This window comes from Protobothrops mucrosquamatus, unplaced genomic scaffold (genome assembly GCF_001527695.2).
Source record: "Protobothrops mucrosquamatus isolate PMUCROS unplaced genomic scaffold, P.Mucros_1.0 scaffold4562, whole genome shotgun sequence".
In the NCBI taxonomy this organism is placed as follows: domain Eukaryota; kingdom Metazoa; phylum Chordata; class Lepidosauria; order Squamata; family Viperidae; genus Protobothrops; species Protobothrops mucrosquamatus.
The window spans coordinates 33,459-51,591 of record NW_015390465.1 but is presented as its reverse complement, the minus strand read 5'-3'; the positions used below and the strand labels follow the sequence as shown (position 1 = coordinate 51,591).

Sequence of the window (18,133 nt, the reverse complement as noted above, 5' to 3'; positions counted from 1 at the left end):
GCCAATGAGGGCGGGTTTCCAAATGGCTGGTAGGCGGGAGGTATCATCTCGTTTATTCATGCTGTGTGGGCGTTTTTCTATCTCGATGGCTTCTCTGATTATTCTGTTGTTAAAGTGTTCAGTTTTGGCGATAGTTCTGGTCTTTTTAAAGTCAATTTTATGTCCTGTGGCTTTAAGGTGTTGGACCAGGGAAGAAGTTATATATATATTGTTAAAGTGTTCAGTTTTGGCGATAGTTCTGGTCTTTTTAAAGTCAATTTTATGTCCTGTGGCTTTAAGGTGTTGGACCAGGGAAGAAGAAATATATATATTTCTTAACTGCCCATTCTCCCTCGGAGAGGAGCTTTGGTGGGTGCACAATATGATCAATAAAATCAGAATGATTCCAGGTTAAAAAGTTTAAAATGAGCAAAAAATAACACTGTAAAATTTCAACAAGTGAAAAATTCCACGATGGCGGGTTAGCAGTTGTTGATATAATGTAGGTGCGGGGATAGTTATTATTGAGCTGGCCAGCTCTATGGTTGTGTAGGCCTTTGTATCCCCCACCCAAGGCTGCACAGCCACAGTTGAGGAAGGCTAAGACATTGTGGCCTTTCTCACCTTTGGGGGCAGGATGTTCCACAAGGCAGAGGCAGCCTCATTGTTATAAAATAATGGATTTTCATAGAATGCTGCACAGTGACATGGATTTTAGAGCCCGAGTCTGTTGCACAAATAACACAAAGCCGGAAACGCAAAGAGATCCACTAGAAATGATCTGTAGATCTGTAGACCCAGCAGATTTCAAGAGCAACAGGTTTATTGATCTTGGTTTGGCTTCAGACACCAGGATCAAATAAACTAAGAGGAGAGGAAGCCATCAAAATACAGGTGACCCTCGACCCTACGACCAAAACTGAGCCCAAAATTTCTGTTGCTAAGTGAAACATTTGTTAAGTCAGTTTTGCCCTGTTTTATGATCTTTCTTGCGCTGGTTGTTAGTGAAGCACTGCAGTTGATAAGTTAGTGTTGTTAAGTGGATCTGGCTTCCTCATTGACCTTGCTTGTCAGAAGGTACAAAAGGGGATCACATGACCCCGGGACACTGCAACCGTCATAAATATGAATCAGATGCTTGGCACCTCCGAAATCTGTTGAGACTGCCAAATTGCAGATTTCCTTCCTTTCGGCCAACTTAACTTTCTGGTGTACAAGAACCCTCCAATCCTCGGAGTTTTGCAGAATTCTACATCATCCTAAATCAGGGGTCTTCAAACGTGGCCCTTTTATGACTGGTGGACTTCAACTCCCAGAATTCCTCAGCCAGGCACGCGTGCCTGGCTGAGGAATTCTGGGAGTTGAAGTCCACTAGTCATAAAAGGGCCACGTGTGAAGACCCCTGACTTAGAGCCATTTTGGTCTAGTGGTGAAGGCACCAGGCTATAAACCAGGAGACGGTGAGTTCTAGTTCCGCCTTTGGCAGGAAGCTATCTGGGCAGCCTTAGGCCAGTCAGTCTCCCTCAGCCCAAGGAAGGATGCAAGAGTACATCACTTCTCCATTCTTGCCAAGTAAACTGCAGGGATTTCACCAGGCAGTTGCCCGGAGTCAACATTGAGTCAAAGGCACATGCACACACACACACACACACACACACACACTTCAAATGGGAGAGAAAAGCATGCCTGGCTGAGGAATTCTGGGAGTTGAAGTCCACAAGTCATAAAAGGGCCAAGTCTGAAGACCCCTGCCCTAAATATTAAAGGAAATGGGAAGAAAAAAAAATACTTTTAACTAGTTAAAGGGTTCTGCAGTATGGATAGTCCTTGACTTACAACAATTCAATTAGTGACCGTTCAAAGTTACAGCAGCACCGAAAAAAAGCGACTTATGACCTGTTTTTCACACTTACGACCGTTGCAGGCATCCCCGTGGTCATGTGATTCGGATGCTTGGCAACTGGTTCATATTTACGACTGCAGTTTCCCGCAGTCACGTGGTCATCTCTTGCAACCTTCTCACAAGCAAAGTCAATGGGGAATTCAGAGTCCTTTAACCACCGTGTATTTATTCATTTATTTGTTTGCTTATTATGGAGTTTATTTGCCGCCCATCTCACATCCAACCGCTCTTACTAACTTAACTGCAATGATTCACTCAACAACTGTGGCAGAAAAAGGGTCATGAACTGGGGCAAAACTCCCTTAACAACTGTCTTCACTTAGCAACAGAAATGTTTGGCTCAATTATGGTCATAAGTGGGGGACTACCTGTACTCAAAAATTTACTTCTTGTGGGTTAGATTTTTATAAACCGAGCCACCAGTCATATGAATTCGGGACGACTTTTGTCTAAATCAATATGCCAACCTTTGCTTTGTGGCTTGCAATATATATATATTTATTTAACCAAAAAGCCTTTTCTGATATCCTTGGATGTTGCTATTTCTGTTTAAAGAGTTCTCTTATTTCCCTAGAAATAGAATAGAATAGAATAGAATAGAGCTGCAAGGGACCTTGGTGGTCTTCTAGTCCAGCCCCCTGCTCAAGCAGGAGAACCTATACCAGTGATGGCGAACCTTTTAGAGACCGAGTGCCCAAAAACTGGCCCCGCCCCCGCTCCACCCCCTGCCCCGCCCTCGCTCTGCCCCCCATCCCCCAACCCACCTGCCCACAGGACCACTACCTGCCTCCAGGGCCCGCTGTAGATCGCCCAGACAGCCCAGCAACGCTATGGCAGCCACACCCTCTGCCCATGCCCTGAAGCATCAACTGCATGATGAGGTGTGAGGACAGAGTCTTGTCTACGCTGCCTGGCTGCCATGTCCTTGGCTGCACTGCTCCGTGTGGGCCACGCTCGGGGGAGACTCTCCTTCAGGGGGGCTGCTGGAGAGGAGGGGGTCACGGGGGGAGGCAAGGCTGGGGCAACGGCACGTGTGCCCACAGAGAGGGCTCTGAGTGCTGCCTCTGGCACCCGTGCCATAGGTTAGCCACCACTGCCCTATACCATCTCAGACAGGTGATTGTCCAGTCTCTTTTTAAAAACTTCCAGCGATGGAGCGCCCACTATTTCTGGAGGTAAGCTGTTCCACTGGTTGATTGTCCTCACTGTCAGGAAGTTTCTCCTTAATTCCAGGTTGCTTCTCTCTTTGATCAGCTTCCAACCATTGTTTCTCGTCCTTCCCTCTGGTGCTCTGGTGAACAACCTGACCCCTTCTTCTTTGTGGCAGCCCCTCAGATACTGGAACACTGCTATCATGTCTCCCCTATTTCTACTTTTCTTTAGACTACTAGCCAAACCCAAGTCCTGCAGCTGTTCTTTGTACATTTTGGTCTCCAGGCCTTTGATCATCTTACACTGAGTGTCCTTTGGTCAGGTCCTTGAATTCCAGTCCAGACCTGATGCATGCCTGTACTTTTCTACCACCTGGATTAAGAATTAATTACATGGTAATTTTTCTACCCTGGGAAAACACGGCTAGAATCTGAGACAATATTTGGGAGAAATTCCCAGCAGGATAAGTACCAACAATGACCGCATTTTTGCTTTTTTTTTTATCAAAGACTAAAAAGGGGGAAAATATCTTTCTTTGTAGTTTTACTTTTCAGCTGAGTTCTGACACACATAAACATGCACACCTGTATACATCTTCTGGTTGGTTTGGATTTACAACTTTGCAAATGAATTGTTCACCTTTCAAAAAAAAAAAAAAAAGCACAAGTGTTTGTGTATCTTTCTGTTGATGATTTATAGAAATAAATTAATAACAGCCAGCGTCCCACGTGCTGGAAGTTTATACGGTACAGTTCAAGTATACAAGAGACAGATTTACTTCTTAAACACTTACTTGTAAGCAGGCAATTAGCCAAGTTACTCAAATCTGAACATAAGCATATAATGCCTTTGGTTTTCGGATGTTGAAAGAAACTGGCTGGGTTAATTAAATAAACCCCAGTTGAATTAACTAAGGGAAAGCATAGTACCGCTTTATAAAGCCTTACTAAGACCACGCTTTAGAATACTGCATCCAGTTTTGGTCACCATATTGTAAAAAAGATGTAGAGACTCTGGAAAGAGTGCAGAGAAGAGTAACAAAGATAATTAGGAGACTAGAGGATAAAACATAGGAAGAATGTTTGCAGGAATTAGGTATGTCTAGTTTAATGAAGAGAAGGACTAGGGGTGACATGAAAGCAGTCTTCCAATATTTGAGGGTCTGCCACAAAGAAAGGGGAGGTCAACCTATTTTCCAAAGCACCAGAAGGTAAGACAAGAAATAGTAGATGGAAGCTAATTAAGGAGAGAAGCAACCTAGAACTAAGGAGACATTTCCTGACAATTAGAACAATTAATCAGCGGAAAAGCTTGCCTCCAGAGGTTGTGGGTGCTCCATCACTGGAGGCTTTTAAGAGACTGGACAGTCATTTGTCTGAAAAGGTGTAGGGTCTCCTACTTGAACAGGGGGTTGGACTAGAGGACCTCCAAGTTCCCTTCCAACTGTATTATTCTGTTATTTAGTGAGTGTCTGAAGCCCTTCCCTCCCCCCTCCCAAATTTATTTTCTCTTTGCATGCTTTCATACCATTTGGGGAGACTTTCACAGTATGGAGGCATGGGATTAAAATGTTTAATATAAATGCATAATTTATTATGTTTTTATTTTGCTCTTTTGGGTCAATGGCTTTGTTGGCAAAAAAAAAAGCCGATAAAAATATACCTGAAGCTGTCAGAGGAAGTAAATACTTCTGCAGAAGTACATATTGTTTAATTACAGAAAACTCTTTAACAGATCATTAGTTTGATTTTTATTTATTTTCCCCCCCTATTCTTCAACTTTCCACCCATTATATTATTTATGTCCCATTTATAACAGCATATTTATTGTCTGTATTTTTAGGGAATATAAATAGCAAAAGGGAAGGAAGTTATAAACCTTAAGAGTTCATTATAGGAAGAATCAAAACAAAATAAGACGAATCGGGGGGGGGGGATTTTGAGGAACGGAGAAATTTCAAGATTGAAGAGAGATGAAACTAAACAGATCATTAATCCATTGCTCATATTGTAGGCTGTGATAAGATTCAAAAATAGGTTTAGGGTCCACCCCTTTAAGTATTTTTGGCTTTAAAAGGCATCGCCAACTGGATTTTCGTCAAGGAATTTCTTTGCCCCGGATTTATAAAGCAAAGATATTATTCAGACCAATACATTAAATCCTGGTTAATTCCAGTGAAACAGTTGAATAGATTTAATTAAAAACAAGCGCAGTTGGTACCTACTTCTACTCTAAACCCGTGACAGACAATTTTCAATTTATAGGAAGCACAACCTAACCAGCTGGATTTATACAACTCATTAAGCCACAAAAAGACAAACTAAGCTAAGAAGAAAGAAAAAAAAAAGCCAAATGTAACCAAACTGCACACTGGGGCAAATTGCACCTGGCTGAAACTTTTTGTGACCACCACCAACTCGATTTTTTAGCTAAATTCACCTCTCTGAAGGTTTTCCATTCAACTTTCCTGGGTAGCAGACTGTCCTGTACAAACAAATACTCAAGTCCCTTTGATCTCAATGGGGTTTACTTTTGAGTTGACCTACCCAAGGGTGTGCTGAAAGGTACAGAGGCTGCCAGAGAACCCTTGGGAAGAAAGGTAAGGAAAACCAGCCAGGTAAATAAGGTTAGAGAGTTCATCAAAGTGGCTGCAAACAAACAAACAGAAATAATAAAAAACAACCACCCCCAAAACCCACCCAGACTTTTGCACCAGGTCATCGCTGCTACAATTATTCAGAAATCAAATGTCATCGAATTAGCCCGCAGTGGAAAATGACCCGCGAGGTTTCCAGACTCTTTGCATTACTTAGAAGGCCCTTCCCCCCCCCCCCTTCGTCGCGGATTGCGCCGGTAGGGGCGGATGGATGTTGTAGTCCAAAACCACCCCAGGAGTTTCTCCAACGACTCCATCCCGAAAGGTGTGTGACCGGATCCGAGTCGCCTTGAATTCGGATTGGGGATGGTGATTTGATTTTATTTCATTTGAAACTTGATGGGGACGGTGTAAACGGAGGAAATGAAAAGTTTGTGTGTGTGTGTGTGTGTGTGTATGTGGAGGGGGGGTGTCTTTTCAGAAGTTTTCCACTTAGCAAGTCTTAGAAAATTTCAAGGGGCCCTTCCAGACGATTTATAGTCCGTGCCCTCACTCCGTTTAAGGTGCTTGGACTAATCCGGAGGGAACCGGATTGAGAAAGGAGTTTACTTGTTTTTCTTATTTTTTTTAATTCTCTCCTCCATCCCTCAATCTCTTCCCCCCCCCCTTCCCCCGAACGAGGGACTTTAAGGGCGTTAAAATCAGGGCAATTTTTCTTGGGGGGGGGGTTGTATCTGAACGATTAGGCTGTCTCCACTGAATAAACCAATCTGAGACAGACAGACAGACAGAGAGAGACCTGCTGAAGGAAACCGGTTTCGAACAAAAAAAATAAATCTAAATATTTCTACAGCCTTTCAGAGCAGATGGAGAAGGAATACCGGTAAAGGAGAATATTCAGGGTTGAAACGAGGGGTCCTTGGTGTTCTCTGCGCTTGTTTCGTTAGTTAAACCGGGACTAGCACGGGCGATGTTACCTAGTTCGGGTCATGAAACGCCTGCGAGGAAACAACTAAGCTCAGAGAGCGCCAAGGAGAAGGAACAAGAATAATCATGAGATTATTATTATGGTTCGTCGCACAGTCTAGATTAGAATCTAGACGGACCTGGCATTTTATCCACCTATCAACTCCTTCCCAAGGACCTGGGAGATGGGCAGATGTTGGGCTAAGTCTACTACACCAAGCCTTTGAGAAGGCCACCCCTGGGCCCAGCTTGGGGATTTAATTCCGACGACCGCGAGGCTCCGGGTCACTATTTGAGTGGACAGTCCACTTTTTTCACATTATGTTCGCTATTTTTTTTTCACAAAATAGTGGACATTTTTTTTTATTCAAAAGCTTTATGATGAAATGGTACGTAATCTAAAGCTGTACAGTCTACTTTTTTTTACTACTTAACCCACCCACCCCCCGCTTGTCCGCTATTTTTTGGAAACAGACCTGGCAACCCTAGGGTCGCACCGTGCTGAAGAGAAACAACGGAGAGACTGGCACCCTCCTTCTGTCGGGTCTGGTTCCCGGTTCTGGACTGGACTGGACTGGGGGGGAAGGGGGGATCCCTAAATCGCAAGCCCTCGGAGCTAGCCTTGTTCAAGGCCTGCGACAGGATCGCGGTGGCAGACCTCCCTCCCCCCCCCCAGGCGCCGCCACGAGGGAAAACTCCCGAGTAGACCCGTTCTCTTCCCCCTTTTTTTCTCTCCAGGCTCCCGACCCTGCCCGGGTTTGCGCCGAAGCGCCCCCCACTCCCCCAAATCAACGGGCCAAAACTTGGGGCCCGAAAGCAACTCGTTAGGAAAAAAGCCCAAGAACGAAAGAGACGGGCGGTGGGTAAGAAATAAGAAACGATACATAACTAAATAAAAGCCAGTTTCGATCCTAAACAATGCCCCCCCTCCCTTGGGAAAAAAAATAATACCCTCTCCCCAATTGCAAATTGGTTTTAGTGAACGAAGCCGGAAAATAATCAGATATTTTCTCCCAGACTCTCTTAAGGTTTAAGGACCACTTTAGTCCCGGAAGCGCGTTTCTGGAGAAGCTAAACCTTTTTTTTTTAATTTTAATTTCTTCTAAATGGGCTGAATCCTAAAAACCCCTCTCAGTTTTTAATTCCAGCTCCTTAACGGGAAGAGTTCGGAAGAGAGATTCGTTCTGCTTCTCTCTATCTTCCTACCCCCCCCCCCAATAGTTATTTTAATCAGCGCTTCAGTAAATAGGATCCACCTGGAAACGTTTATTCTAGAGAGAGGTGGAAAGTTACCTTTCGTTTTCGCAAAAAAACAAAAAAGCCTGCCCCCCCCCCCCAAGCGCCATTTTTCGACCGGGCGGCTTCCTAGTATAAACCGATTTGCGAAGAAACGGGAAAAAATCCCCAGCCGGCCTTTAAAAACGGAGCGGCAGGTTAATAAATAGCAGTTTATTTAGTTGATATTTTGCTAAAAGAGGGAAGGACGGGAGGAAAAGCGCCGTAAAACCACGAGGGATAATTAGTAACCAACTTGTCAAAACGCCGTGCGACTCTTTAAGTTGGAAGACACGTATGTATATATGTGCGTGTGCTCCGGCATTTTTACACACACACACACACAGGCGGGGGCACAAACGAACACACACACACACACACACACACAAAGAGGGTGTTTTCGTATTGGCAAATGAACAGCTGATGAAAGTTTTTACTGGACAAAAGATATTAGAAGGAGGAGGGAAATAATCTTAGGAAGTGGAAAAGGGTTACCCGGAGTTAATTATTGCTAGATTCCTTTTCATCAAATTCACACCTTTCTCTCCACAAAGCCTATCTCTAGAAATTGATAGGTAACGGATATTACTATTACTACTTCTGCTGCTATTATTTACTACTCTGGACACAATGATTCTAGGCATCTTGGCTGGAGGTGATATTTGGGGGGGAGGGAGAGAGAAAGAACTACATAGGTGACGTTTGAATAGCCCTGCCCTGCCCTCAAAATGTCACCCCCCCTTTTCCCCCCATCACTGCAATTAATCAATGTAATTTTATTCATTTATTTAACACCAGGGAAGCCCAGGGTTCCATTAAGCGGGATCGTGTGGGAATGCAGATGAATTTCAATAAAGGAGAATATTTGTAGATCAGGGTTGAATTGAGGGGGTCCTTGGTGCTCTCTGGGCTTGGTTGTTTTCTTGCAGACGTTTCATCACCCAACTAGGTAACACCATCAGTGCTGGAAGGGAGCGGGGTTTGCTCTCATTATATTTTAGCACTGATGATGTTGCCTATTTCGGGTAATGAAACGTCTGCAAGAAAACAACCGAGGTCAGGGTGCACCGAGGGCCCTGCAAATCAATTCTCCCTTAGTTTTATACTTTAAGTTATTTGAAGGAAAAAGACAATGCTGCTTGAGCTTCCATCTGATAACCCCTTCCTAGCTATTACTTCCTAGAGAGTGTGGAACCATCACACACACACACACACGCACACACACACACACACACACATACATTGAGGATAGTACAAAATTAAACCTCCTCGGACACCCCGGAATATGCGGCCTGTTAACATAGCTTTAGGAACGTCTGAATTTTACGACGATTATATATTAACCCGTGTCAAAGCCTCAGCGCAACCAACCCCGCATTCGCACGTGTTAGGTCTGAGCGGTAGAATAAGGCGTGATTGCTTTCCGCCAGCCTCCAGATTGATCGGGCTCGGCGTGGGATAAGTTAGTACACCCTCAAAGCAGCAAAATTCAGTTCGACTCATATATGAGTAGTTTTGTGGCATGGAATATTTAATATACACGCTTCTCCACCGACCTTAATTATTGCTCTAAAATATTGTAGTATGGTACTTTTATGCATTTCTACATAGACATAGGAAAGGGATGTTTCCCGCCTATATTTCAAATCTTGTTTCCAAGGCTTGATTTTTACCTTTAGAGAATTTATAGACAGTTTCTAATGGAATCTTTGTCTCAAGGTAACAGTATAAAAATTCTAAGTTTAGGTTAAAAAAAATAAAGAAACAAACGAAAAAACTCCGCAGAATTTTTTTTAAAAGCACCACACTTGGGGTGGGTGGGGTTTCACACTTTTAGTGAGTCTAAAATTTCAGCGTTAATTCTACGAAACTGTATTTTGCCCCCACGTTCTTCACCTTTTCCTTACAAAACCTCTTTAGCTCCCGTTTAGTAAAATGAAAATACAAACAAAGCAAAAAAGCGAAACCAATCACTATAGTACGATCCATTTCTAGCGCTGCTGCATTCTTATTTTTTTGTGATTTAACCTATTCCTGGCGATATCGTTAGGAAACATGAAAAGCACCACGTTCTCTGTCAGGGGACAGTTGCAATCCTTAAAAGTCCTTCCCACTAAACACTTAAAAGGATTGGCGCTGCCCCCGAGAGACCCAAAAAAACCCTGATTTCGTTTTGCTGGGATTATTTTAATCAGTTAAAAAGAAAATTATCTTCGCGCTATGTACTTTTTTTTCTTTTTTTTTTTAAACTGGCGCTTGTCCTTGATTGCGGGTGTGCGAGTCAGAGAGAGAGAAAGAGAGAGATAAAAATCGATTGAAACTCTCACGTGGCTCGGCCATCCTATCCTCCTCCTTCCCCCCCCCCTAGCACAACGACAAGGGGACAGCGGACAAAGTTGTGTAAACGAGTTGTGTACTTTTGCATTACGCACGCACGCAAACACAGAGCCATTCATTCTTGTAAGGAGAAGGCGCAGAGTACAGGGGGGGGGGGAGAAAACGTTTGGAGACAAACCTGAACGGCGGTTCGTTGTGTGCGTGTGTGTGTGCGTGTGTGTGTGTGTGTGTGTGTGTGTGTGTGTGTGTGTGTGTATTTTAAACCCACCCGCGGTATTATTCGGCGTGGGGTGGCCAGCCCGAGGCGGGGAGGGCTGCAAAAAAACGCACCCTTTGCAAACCCAGGTCGTGCATTCAGTCACCGGAACATTCTATCCAGTGTGACCGGAACGTTCCATTCCTTTCATCCCAACGTTCTCTTCCGAACGTTCCACTCCGAACGTTCCATCCCCCCTTTCGGAGAACCTCCCCATCACTTTCTCCCGGAGCCCCGGGCGCGCTGGCGGGGACCCGCCGCCTCTACGGGACCTTTCACACACACACACACACACACACACACACACACACACAGAGCGCAGCCCCCCCTCCTCCTCCACTTTACCTGACCATCCTCTCCACTTCGGCCCTCTGCTCCATCGCCTCCTCGGTGTTGAGCGCCTGCAACTCCCGGAGGATCTGCGGGGTGTCAAAGTCGTCCCCGTCGTCCGAGCCCTCGTCCCCGGACAGCCTGCCTTTGCTGTGCCCGTTGGTCAGGGTGTGGAAGATGGGCTTGCTGTCCGCCTCCGTCCCGCTGCCTCCGCCGCCGCCGCCTCCCCCGGGCGACAGCTGCAAGTTTTCCAGTTTCACCCCGTAGCCTCCAGCCGGGGCTGCCGGAGCGTTGGGGCTGCCGGCGGAAGGCATCAGCTCCTCCAGGGCTTGGATCAGGACCTCTTTGGCGACGCCCGAGGTGAGCAGGGCGTTGAGCAGCTCGTGTTGCAAAGCGCTGAGTTTGGACACCATTTTAAGCCCGGAGGGAGGGAGGGAAAGGGAAAGGGGAAAAAAAAGAGAGAGAGAGAGGGAGAGGGGGAGAGGGAGAGGGAGAGAGAGGGGCAGAAAAAAAAGAAAAAAAAGGGGAGGGGGGAGGAGGATAGGGAAAGGGGGAAAGAAAGCCCCCCCCCAAAAAAAGAATCCAACCTCCCTCCCCAAACCCCCGCGCCGGGCTTGCAACGGGAAGCCCCAGAGCTCTCGGCTGGACACCTGTTTCTGCGCCGGGCTGTGCGGTTGCAAATGCCTCGGCCGGCCTTTTACTCCCTCTTGATGCTCTCCAGAAGGCCATATACGATATGCAAATGAAGTGGGCAGGCGGGGGCCTCCGCGCGGGATGCAAATGACGAGCTTGGGGGGGGGGCGGCACAGGAGGGGAGGGCACCGACGGGCGCGGAAAGGGGCGTCCAAGACTCCCGAGCTTGGGCTCCCTTCGCCTGGGCTGGCGGGACGAGGACTCCACGTCCAGCCTTTAGGTCAGAAGGGAGGGTGTGTGTGTGTGTGTGTGTGTGTGTGTGTGTGTATGGGGTGGGGGCGACTCGTCTCTAGAGATCGCCGGGGTCCCCCCCCCCTCCTCTTTCTTTCCTTCCTTCCTTCTTCACTGCACTTTGAACCTGTTTAGGCAGCCGGTTTGGGTTGGGGAGGGGGGGGGCGGCTGTTCTCGCCAGGGCTGGGCGTCTCGCCTGTTCGGCGAACTTTGTCTATCCCTGGTCAGAGGTAGAAACCAATAAGAAGAACTTCAACCGTTTTTTTTTTTAAAAATTAGAACAGAATAGAATAGAATAGAATAGAATAAAATAGAATAAAATAGAATAGAATAGAACAGAATAGAATAGAATAGAATAGAATAGAATAGAATAGAATAAAATAGAATAAAATAGAATAGAATAGAACAGAATAGAATAGAATAGAATAGAACAGAATAGAATAGAATAGAATAAAATAGAATAAAATAGAATAGAATAGAACAGAATAGAACAGAATAGAATAGAATAGAATAGAATAGAATAGAATAGAATAGAACAGAATAGAATAGAATAAAATAGAATAGAATAGAATAGAATAGAATAAAATAGAATAAAATAGAATAAAATAGAATAGAATAGAACAGAATAGAATAGAATAGAATAGAACAGAATAGAATAGAATAGAATAGAATAAAATAGAATAGAATAGAATAGAATAGAGCTGGGAGGGACCCGGGAGGTCCTCTAGTCCAGCCCCCTGCTCAATTGCCTTCCTTTCCCCAGATGCAAAGAATTCGGCTCTCTTTCTTTCCTTCTCCCCACTTCTTCCTCCTCCTCCCCCCTCCCCCCCACCAAAGAAAACTAATTCTAACTCTGCAAAAAAAAAAGCCCATTTCGATTATTATCCGGGCTTTTATTGATCGAATTGCACCCCCCCCCGAGAGAGTTCGGAAACGGGTTCGGCGGCGAGAATTGGTTAAATTTCACTTTCTGTGTTTATGCCTCCTGCCTGCCGTTTCGCTCCCTTCCTCTCCGATTTCTTTCCCTCTTCCCGGTTTTTTTTTTTCCCCTCCCCTGGATAAAATGGGAGATGGGTCTTTTTTTCGGTTGATTTATTTAATGTGCTCTCTTTCAGTTTCCTGGTTTCGTGGGGGGAGGGAGGGAGGGGGGTGGAATCGAGGGCTAGACTTAATTCGATAAGATCGGGATCGAATATACTGATCTGGTATACTTTTCTACAGAGGGAAACTTTGAACTCGGATAGGAAGCAGGATTGAAAAGATCTCAGTTTTTATTTACCGGATCGTTGCAACTGTCAGCCCTTTCCCCTAATAATCCAATATGATCTCTCTCTCTCTCTCTCTCTCTCTCTCTCTCTCTCTCTCTCTCTCTCTCTTTTCTTTTAAAAAACTAGAAAACGGATTTGCAGTACTACTCTAAAATTAAAATTATTCAGAAGTCAGGGAGCGGAATATGTTGGATGTTCCCGGTTTTTTTTCTTTAAATGACACTTTTTATTCGGGGATCAGAAAAATATTTCTGATTTTGGGGAAAAAAATATCGCTCCCTTGAGCAGATTTTAATGCTAAGCTTCTGGATTTTTTTTTCCTTTTGAACAAATATTTGGGGTCACAGTCTGTTTAAATTGTTAAAAGTTTTTACTGTTTAAATGGGGGGGAGTGTTAGAAATCAGACATGTATAGTTCCCGAGGTCCCTTTGAAGTAAACATGAAAGAAATGAAACATGGTTAAAAATCCTGTGTCAGTTTACATGGTTAAAAATCCTGTGTCAGAGAATTCGTCCCATTTATGTGGGGGAACTGAATGCTAGCTCAGTACACTTAATTTTTCTCCTATTGAAATTGGCAAAAGTCACTGCTCCAAAGTCAGTTTCAATAGGTCCCACTGCAATTCAAGGTGTGTGTATGTGTATGTGCACATTAAAATGTTTGAAATATTAAAACAGTTGAGCTTTGATTGGGCCGTGCCTTTTAATTTTAGATTTCTTTGCTCTGAATGTGCGCCATTAAAAATGTAGTTATTATTAAGTTATTGTTGTTATGCTCATTGACAATTTTTTTTGTTCACTTCAGCTGCTTATCTAGAAAACAAGGATAAATCAAAAGCTCAGCCTTCCATGTGGCCACGGATGGCAGGGTCATTCCCGGGGTGAAGAGGCAATGGGCGTGCCTAACAGGTTCACCACAACATGTGAACGGCTGCCAAGCTGTTTTTTTTAAAGGTTGTGTACAGACTTCACATTCAACTCGGAAGCCACTCCAAAAGCTACTTCCTTGAAAGCAAATTGGGCTGCAGGACTAGGAAATCAAATGTTACCCCTTGAGCAGCAATTGCTGAATATAATATACAGGATATGTAATAGGTATAATATGCAACAAACAGTATGTAACCTATTGTGTTATTTATATAATATATAGCAGAGACACATCCTGGAAGATGACAAAGATCCAGTTTGGTCTAGTACAGGGGTCTTCAAACATGTCCCTTTTATGACTTGTGGACTTCAACTCCCAGAATTCCTCAGCCAGCCACGCTGGCTGAGGAATTCTGGGAGTTGAAGTCCACAAGTCATTAAAGGGCCAAGTTTGAAGACCCCTGGTCTAGTAGTTAAAGTACCAGGCTAAAAAGCAGGAGGTCATGAGTTCAAGTCCCGCCTTAGCTGTGAAAGCCATTTGGGTGACTTTGGGCCAGTCACTCTCTCTCTCTCTCTTTCAGCCCTACCCACCTCACAGAGTTGTTATTGTGAAGAAAAATAGGAGGAGGAAGTAGTGTTGGATATGTTTGCCACTTTGGGTTATTTGTAAAAATAATAAAGGGAGGAAATAGATAGATAGATAGATAGATAGATAGATAGATAGATAGATAGATAGATAGATAGATAGATAGATACATACATACATACATACATACATACATACATACATACATACATACATACATACATACATACATACATACCAATAGGGAATCTATTTTTTTTATTGTGCTCAAGAAATCTAATGGGTGACTCCATGAATTCACGAAGAGGAGAATTCAGATCAAAAACTTACAAATATTTACAGTCTGGATCTGTTAACAAGGTATCAGATATTAACTGAGAAATCCAAAGAAAACAGTTTAGTACTTAAATATAAGACTTTTTTTAAAAAAATGAAAGACAGCGACTGAATATCTCTTTCAGCATTAAAGCACCTGTGTATGTTCTATACATAAAAAGCATGGGTTGGTTTGTTTTTTTGCTCCTGCGTGGTTATTGTAATCCTGGCTGAACGTTTGTGCATTTTTATTGCAATCAGGTGCACTAATTGAGGGAATAAATGTTTTTCACCTCAGTGGTTGGGTTCACACAACCTGTTAAGCTAGGTTAAAGTAAGTCTGAGTTGTTTGTGGTTTAGCCATTGCCTTCACCTGTTCTGGGCATCCCACCCTCACGCTGACCTATAATACAGTTTGTTGCCGTGTTTTGTAAACTTCGGTTTAACGATAAGCGTGTTGCGTGAACTCACAGCCAGGAGATCTTATGCTTCCGAAACACCTTGGATCTATTTTTTTTTTTGAAAGAATTAGAATTTGAGCAATAAGACATTAGTAGGCACCCAGCTCTTATTGAGATCCCAAGAGGCAATGTTCAAGATACTACAGATAGTCCTCAACTTATGACCACAATTGAGCCCAAAATTTCTGTTGCTAAGTCATTTGTTTAACTGAATTTTGCCAAAGTTGTTACGGAAATCATGGCAGATGTTGAATTACTAACACGGTTGTTAAGTGAATCGGGCTTCCCCGTTGACTTTGCTTGTCAGAAGGTCGCAAAAGGTGATCACATGACCCCAGGACACTGTGACCGTCATAAATACGAGTCAGTTGCCAAGCATCTGAATTTTGATCACGTGACCATGGGGATGCAGCAACAGTCTTAAGTAGGAAAGTCATTTTTTTAGTGCCATTGTAACTTCAAACGGTCACTAAACGAACTGTTGTAAGTTGAAGACTAACTGTATATTCTCCACCAGGTGGATAAGGAAGAAAGATAAGAAAATTAATTTAATCCAGATAAAACAGAGGCCCTGTTGATGAATAAGAAAATGTACTTGGAGTAGAGATTCAGTCCACGTGAGATGGGACTTCATTCCCTCTAAAAGAGCAAAGCTGTACTTTAGAAGTATAAGTAGTCCTCGAATTACAACTATTCATTTAGTGACCGTTCAAAGCTGCAACAGCACTGAAAGAAGTGACTTATGACTGGTCCTTGCACTTATGACCGTCGCAGCGTTCCCATGGTCATGTGATCAAAATTTGGACACTTGGCAACTGGCAGGTATTTACGAAGGTTGCAGTGTCCTGGGGTTACAGGTAGTCCTTGACTTATAACGGTTTAGGGGCAGTTTGAAGTTACAACATCACTGAAAAAAATGACATGACGATTTTTCAACTTACAACCATTACAGCGTCCCCAGGGTCATATGATCAAAATTCAGATGCGGGGCAACTGACTCATATTTATGAGAGTTGGAATGTCCTGGAATCAAGTGATCACCTTTTGTGACCTTCTGACCCACAAAGTCAATGGGAAATCCAGATTCACCGACCTGGGAAGGATGGAAAGTTGGGTCAACTTTGAGCCAGTGAGATTCAATCTGTTGACTGTCAGCAGAATTAGCCTGCACTACTGCACTCTGACCACTGCGCCACCACGGCTCTTTGGCCTGTGAGTGCAAAAAAGTGTGTTTTCTCCTCTCACTAAAACCTGTGGTTCCCAGAGATATTTTAAAAAAATAAAATCCAAGCCACACACTTAGCCTTTGATTAGGAAACATTTATTTTTGGAAAGGAGATTCAACTTGCCAATTCTAGAATTGAAAAAGGATTTTCTTTTCTTTTCTTTCTTTCTTTCTTTTTCCTAAACTTCCTCATCTTTCTTTCTTTCTTTCTTTCTTTCTTTCTTTCTTTCTTTCTTTCTTTCTTTCTTTCTTTTCTTTCTTTCTTTTTTCTTTCTTTTTCTTTTTCCTAAACTTCCTCATCTTTCTTTCTTTTTTTCTTTCTTTCTTTCTTTCTTTCTTTCTTTCTCTTTTTCCTACCTTCCTCATCTTTCTTTCTTTCTTTCTTTCTCTTTCTTTCTTTCTTTTTTTCTTTCTCCTACCTTCCTCTCCTTCCTTCCTTCCTTCCTTCCTTCCTTCCTTCCTTCCTTTCTTTCTTTCTTTCTTTCTTTCTTTCTTTCTTTCTTTCTCTCTCTTTCTTCCTTTCTTTGCCAGAGATCCCTGCAAATTTGCAAAGCCACCAATGAATTTCTGTTGGCTTCAGGTATGTTTGCTTACCGAGCCTAAAAGGGGGAAACATTAGGTGGGCATAGCTATTTCAAGGCCATTCAGCAGAGCAAAGAATCTGAAAGGGATTGTTTAAATGCTTCCCAGTCTTAATTTCAGGTTTATCTGAAGGCAGGGTCCAGGGTAGGAACTGGTGGGAAGAAAGGAAACCATCTAACATAGCAGGAACTGGCAGTGAATCTTGAAACTGTAAGTCCGTTTTCTCCCAGAAAGCAAGTTTTAACTCCACAGAATGAACAGTCATTGTTTCAAGGCAGAATGACATGAAAAGCAAGTTCAAAAAGGATTGTTCGAAAACAATGCTGCGGATTCTGGTCACCACAGTTTTAGAAAGTTGCTGCGATTCTAGGAAGAGTGCAGAGAAGAGCAACAAAGATGGACTAGAGGAAGAACAGTTGCAGTAAATAAATAAATAAATAAATAAATAAACAAATAAACAAATAAATAAATAAATAAATAAATAAATAAATAAATAAATAGGAATATGAGTGTGAGGGGTCGTTCTCTGAGCTTGTGGGTTGGTTTCCGAATGTTTAATAATAATAATAATAAAGTTGGAAGGAATCTTGGAGATCATCGAGTCCAACCCCCTGCTCAGGCAGGAAACCCTATACCATTTCAGACAAATGGCTGTCCAGTCTCTTCTTAAAAACTTCCAGTGTTGGAGCATTCACAGTTTCTGAAGGCAGATTGTTCCACTGATTAATTGTTCTGTCAGGAAGTTTCTCCTTAGTTCTAGGTTGCTTCTCTCCTTGATTGGTTTCCATCCGTTGCTTCTTGTCCTGCCTTCGGGTGCTTTGGATAATAGCTTGACTCCCTCTTTGGGGCAGCCCCTGAGATACTGGAACACTGCTATCATGTCCCCCCTTGTCCTTCTCTTCATTAAACTAGACAGACCCAATTCCAGCAACCGTTCCTTATATGTTTTAGCTTCCGGTCCCCTAATCATTTTTGTTGCTCTTCTCTGTACTCTTTCTAGAGTCTCAGCATCTTTTTTACATCGTGGTGACCAAAACTGGATGCAGTATTCCAAGTGTGGCCTTACCAGGGCATTGTAAAGTGGTATTAATATTTTCATTACCCAGGCTAA

At 43.4% G+C, this 18,133-nt stretch overlaps 1 protein-coding gene across 2 annotated transcripts in view; it reads right to left on the bottom strand.

Moving 5' to 3' along the window:
• Positions 1-11,207, bottom strand: part of HNF1B (HNF1 homeobox B) — a 94,346-nt gene extending 83,139 nt beyond the window's left edge. For both annotated transcript variants that reach the window (XM_015828486.1, XM_015828488.1), the window contains exon 1: positions 10,810-11,207. In XM_015828486.1, coding sequence (XP_015683972.1) covers positions 10,810-11,207 — 398 coding nt within the window. The remainder of the gene's footprint in view (positions 1-10,809) is intronic.
• Between the last annotated feature and the right edge of the window lie 6,926 nt (positions 11,208-18,133).